This window comes from Cryptotermes secundus, unplaced genomic scaffold (assembly GCF_002891405.2).
Source record: "Cryptotermes secundus unplaced genomic scaffold, Csec_1.0 scaffold1164, whole genome shotgun sequence".
Taxonomy (NCBI): domain Eukaryota; kingdom Metazoa; phylum Arthropoda; class Insecta; order Blattodea; family Kalotermitidae; genus Cryptotermes; species Cryptotermes secundus.
This window is the reverse complement of record NW_019731586.1, coordinates 91,889-97,723: the sequence shown is the minus strand read 5'-3', so window position 1 is coordinate 97,723 and position 5,835 is coordinate 91,889. Positions and strand designations below refer to the sequence as shown.

General features: G+C 39.3%; 1 protein-coding gene across 1 annotated transcript in view; it reads left to right on the top strand.

The window, feature by feature from the left end:
• The first annotated feature begins 1,173 nt into the window (after positions 1-1,173).
• The window catches only part of LOC111867241, a 59,227-nt gene continuing 54,565 nt past the window's right edge, over positions 1,174-5,835 (top strand). The window contains exons 1-2 of the mRNA XM_033752601.1: positions 1,174-2,329; positions 3,374-3,625. Of these exons, the coding sequence (XP_033608492.1) occupies positions 1,189-2,329; positions 3,374-3,625 (1,393 nt within the window). The 5' untranslated portion in view covers positions 1,174-1,188. The remainder of the gene's footprint in view (positions 2,330-3,373; positions 3,626-5,835) is intronic.

Sequence of the window (5,835 nt, the reverse complement as noted above, 5' to 3'; positions counted from 1 at the left end):
CTGGTGCGATGCCATCTCCATCCCATCTGACTTCCTGTACTCCCGCTAAATCTAGCTTATATTTTGACATGTCTTCCGCCACTGACCTGAACGACTCTGCCCTATACATACTTCTAACATTCCAAGTACCTAATATGGACTTTCGAAGTATAATAATGTATTAACTTATATCACTCAAATTGTTGTCTTATTTATCGAACTACGAAAGAGTTCTTTTTTTTTTAAATTCTCTAGGGGGGGTGGAATCCAACTGGATCCACTCGGTACGACGACCACTGATTGGCCTATTGTACTTGCTCCTGTTGATTATGATGATGGAGAACTTGGCGGAGTGAAGACTGGCAAGGGAAACCGCAATGTTCGGAGAAAACTCACCCCAGCGCCACATTTTCCACCACAAATCCCACTTAAGCAGACCCGGGATCGAACCCGTGCCGTCGCGTTGAGAAGCAAGCTGCTAACCGCTTGGGCTATGGCGCGGCCACGAAAGAGTCTTGTGAATACATCGCAGTTTATATTTCGTTGAAGTCTGTCCTGCTGCCAGGTGTACCGCTTGGTTCTGCTTTGTGCCTTCTTTGTTGATATTTTGTTAATGTTAATGAATTCCGTGATGCATTTTATCATTCCAAATACATTACTTTAGCTGATGACCTTAAATCCTTTGAGGTCGGAAGTGAATAGGGAGGAGTGGTGACAATACTCATCTTATGAGAATAGGGATATAAGTTGCAAAATATACAAAAGATATTCTGTTCTCACCCACTGTCAACACAGAAGTTACTCTCCGTCTTCAGAATCGAAACCTGAACGATCGAACAACTGTGGTAACCATCAACTGGTAGAGGAAATGCCGCTAGAGGTTTACATAAGATATTTATGTCAGTAGGATTATTACATCTGATATTGCTATCCATGTCTCGATTACAGTATTTTAATATCTCCTCTGTTTCATAACCGAGAAAGCCGGTGCAGTTAAGTCATTTCTAAATACGTCACACGCCGTATGTCGCACGAAGTTTGCGATTTCGGAAGAACTATAGTACATCAAAGCACATAAAATTAATCTTTGACTAAATTAAGCAAAGAATACGAGATTTAAATTAAGAGAAGTGTATTTTGATTTCAGATTTAAATCCGGAGTTGAGGTCACAGTCCAGGTTCTTCATTAGTAGCTGTACATGCCTAAAAATGAACACGACAGTTGTATACTTAATGATGTCATTATCTGCAACCTTTCTGGGGATTTTTCTTGTTTTCTATTCATATTGCAAATACCGTTATACTTACTGGAAGAAGAAAGGTGTTGCATACCTCGAGCCCTCTTTCCCGTTTGGAAACATTGGAGATGCACTACTACAAAGGAAATCTGTTGGGTTACAATTCCAAGATATTTATAATAAACTTGCCGGACATGAACTTGGAGGGGCGTTTTCATTCATCAGACCAATACTCATAGTTCGAGAGCCAGAGATGATTAAGAACATCGTAGTTAAAGATTTTGTACATTTCCACGACCGTGGTACGTACTTTGACGAAGAGAGTGAACCTTTATCTGCCAACCTGTTCACGCTGTCTGGACATAGATGGAGGAATCTTCGTACTAAGATTACACCTACGTTCACATCTGGTAAAATGAAAACTATGTTCCAAATTCTTGTTGACTGCGGTAATGAACTGGGAAACCACGTAGATCAGTCTGCAGCTAATGGGGATAATATAGAAGTAAAGGATATTATGGCGAAGTTCAGTATCGATGTGATAGCACTGTTTGCTTTTGGAGTGCAGTGCAACTGCCTTAAGAATCCAGATGCTGAGTTTAGAAAATGGGGCAGAAAAATATTCGAAACTAATAGGAAGACAGGAGTCAAAGACGTTGCCACGTTTGTGGCTCCTGCTTTGGCTCCAATATTGAAAATACCTCAGGTACCTCGGGATGTATCGCAATACTTCAAGAAGATGGTGAAAGAAACAGTTGAATATCGGGAAAGTAATAGAGTGAAGAGAAATGATTTCATACAGCTTTTGATCCAAATGAAAAAGAAAGAATCTGTTCATATGAATAAGCAAATTAATGACAGGTTAAAAGCAGATAACGGAAATGATATTGGACTAACAATGAATGAAATTGCAGCCCAAGCTTTTATATTCTTTGCTGCTGGATTTGAAACCTCTTCGACCACTATGAGTTTCTGCTTATATGAGTTGGCAATGAACCGGGAGGTACAGGAACGTCTACGCGAAGAGATCGATGTGGCGCTAAGAAAACATGAAGGCAAAATCACTTACGAAGCCATTCAGGAAATGGAGTATCTCGACAATGTGATCTCAGGTAAGTTTCAATACACTATATGTCTGGTGTAAGCAAAATGTAATGTGATATCTTTCTGTGGGTTCTGAATTATTAAAACAATATTTCTTGCAATTAATTCATGATTAAATACATGTCTCCGTTTTTCATTACCTTAAAAATATACACAATCATTGCCGATAAGAACTTTCACAATATACGAATGCTGCCTATTAATGGATATAGGAAACTAATATGAAATATTCTTACATGATGTTGTGACCTTGAAAACCTACTTTCCCGAACTCTTGGTCTAAATCGGGGATTTCCAAATACTCAGTCTCTTTAGAGTACCCCTTATAGGCCCACCTACCAGGAGGCCGCTTTCAAACATTCTGTTTCTCCATTAGAATAATATACGTGTAGTTTCAATCCCAATAATCATGTAAGTGGTTATAAAATTCTTCAAACAGTGCGGTAGGGCGGCGCGTAACGGTCAGTCTGTTGAGATTTCCTGGTTTGTATTGTCATTGTGTACGAAAAAGGAATCATACTGATTCCATATGCTCGTTGAGTTCAGTCAATTTTTCAACCCGTAATTCCTTAACGCACAGAGATTTTGGTTAGCTGTATTTAAATGAACCAAGGAAAGTAGGTATCTCGCCCATCCCTGAGGACAAAAAATAAATCCAGTTTCCGATACGCTGTAGTATTTCCAAGTTTTAGCAAAACGGACGATGAACAAAATCCAAAACCCAGTAATTCTGAACGTTATTCACCTTCGTCTGAACATGTTAGAAGTAAAAGAAGTAATTTATTATCCTATGTGTAATAAGTGGTGTATCCTTGAGAGCTTCATCTGCATCATAAATTATGAAGCGATATCTTTTTTAGATCTGATAAGAGGACTTGATCTCTTGCAGTTGGCAATGACACCTACGAGGAGGCTTTATAGAGAGGAACATGTGTAGATATTCTGTTTACCTAAAACTGAAATGCACTTGCACTTTCTGTTTTTATCACTCCCACATTATTACTGTGTAACAAATACCATCTTTACTACAATCACATTCATCTCGTCTGCAGAAACGCTAAGGAAATATCCTCCGGCTCCATTTCTGGTACGAGAATGTACCAAGAAGTACACAATTCCAGGGACAGATGTTGTTATAGAGAAAGGAACGTTAATTATAATTCCTGTAATGGGACTTCATAGGGATCAAAAGTATTACCCAGACCCTGAGAGATTTGACCCAGATCGCTTCAGCAAGGAGATGAAGGACAGAACACCCCAATTTACATACCTGCCTTTTGGAGAAGGCCCAAGGATCTGTATTGGTAAGTGATACTTGACACGCCATGCTAATAAATATTCACGAAGAACCCCAAATAAAATGTTTAAGCAATCACAGAAGAAGCATACGTTCTTCCTGCATTACAAAATATTTCATTTGTTTGTACATATTAAATTTACTTTCAATTTCAATTTAATTAATTTTTTTATGTCTCATTTTTGTAATTTTTTTAACAACGCTATCAGTGAATCATACTATAATGTGTCGAATATTGGATATTACTGAATAATGGATTGTAGAGGCTGGAAAAGTTCGTGATTTTATTTAGTGCTCCGTTCTGGACTTGTCTTGAGAGGATAGTAAGAAGAGGAACCTCAGCTATTGTAGCTGGTGACAGGGCCCAAATTCGAAACCTGGACCCATTCAGTTATATATCAGTGGCGTTAATTGTTAAGCCACTTGGATGGATTGCTTTTTTATTTTTATTTGCTTATTTCCATCTATGTAATAACATTGTCAATATCATTACTTTCTATGTCCTGCATAATTTCTTTCTTCCTCAGTTTCGAAATTTGTTTAGCTAACATCGTGTAAGTGTACATTAAGTTTATTCCATTAGACACTGGTCTGGACCAATACCAGGAGACCGGCCCATTGCATGACCGTCCCCTACACAGATCACTATCTATCGATCGCTATGGAGTCTACCAAACGACATCAGATTTCGAGTAGTCCAAGAACGTTAGGTTACTGCATTCGGCCGATTGCACTATTAATTAATTGATTCATTACGGACAGCAGTGTCCTTGAGAATCTAATTTTCGCTCAGCTAGTCAAGATGTTACCAGCATTTTTCGAAAACTGCAGTTTCCTTGTCTTGAGCCGTGATGAAGGTCAGTTTGCTCTTCTACGTGAGATCATGGCGTCTGACATTCCCAGATTCCATCTTCACCCCCACGTCTTGACATATTATCCTCGTGATGTTTGTGTATCACGTGACCAATTATCCCTCTTCATCGTCTCGGAAGGAGACGAGACCTGCTCCGCAGTCTGTCAGACGACTTCGTTCTGAGTGGGCGCTTACGAGCTAGCGGGGATTGCTATTGGAAATTCTGTTTCGACCTGGTACCTCTAAATTGCGTTCGGTATATCTGGCTGGATGGTACCGTAAAGGCTATCCGTGGTCGCAAGCCTTTCGCTTAGAACTGTTGCGGTGCTCCCATTTATTTACTAATTTATTTTTATTATTGTTATTTGTGTTTTTCTGGGGTAACCTGTTTAAAGCTCAAAGTAAGTTAGAAAAAAGAGGCGAGATAGTTTATTCTTTGTCTCGACTGGTGGCAACGAGTGATTACTCCGTAATCATGGATTGGGTTGTTGTACCCCGTTTTGTCTTGCTTATGCATTATTTGTTTATTTGTTGTAAATTCTGTTATTTTGTTATTAAACTTTGTTATTGTTATCTGGAAGGCCAACGTACCACTCTAGCTTTTCCATATAGCTTGGATACTCCACGAATATTTTGGGGAGCTTGCGAACATAACAATAGAGCCAGCGATGATGGGCTTCTTCTCCCTACCTCACGGCTCCGATTATAAAAATTGAGAGAAAGAGAAGGGGCGGTTCAGTCTTGTACACAAGAGTCTGACACTCTTCTTTATACTGAGCCACACGAACATAGCACGAAATATTGAACATTTCTTTAAGATCAACTTCAAATTGTTCTCGCATCTATCCCTAGGTCTTCGAAGTGTTCTCTTTGCACAAGGTTTACCTACAGAATCTCCATCTCCTTCATTTTATCAGCCTACGGAAATATGGTGCGGAGTAGAAATCATGAAGCTCCTTACCACATAATATTCTCACAGCCTCCTGCCGCTTTCTACCTGTTAGGCCATCTGCTCAGGACTTTGTCCTACATTGCCCCCCCAGGCCCGAATCTATGTTTTAAAATCTTACATTTGATTTGTCTCATTCTGGTCCGTCACACTATTAATTACAAAGTAGATAACTTTCAGTCCAGTATGACATACAGGTTTAAAACCCTTCAGTCTATATTCGCCTTATATGTTTCGATTCAAAAGAATCATCTTCAGAGGCGCACCACTACGAGCAGGAAACACTGTTACATAAGATGTTTTAACATTATGCACTTAGGTTATGAATAGTGCTCACTATATCACAGTTTGCCCCATGCAGCCACGTTGACGTGTAGATTTACGTATGATGTTTGTTTAAGCGTATTTGCTGGGT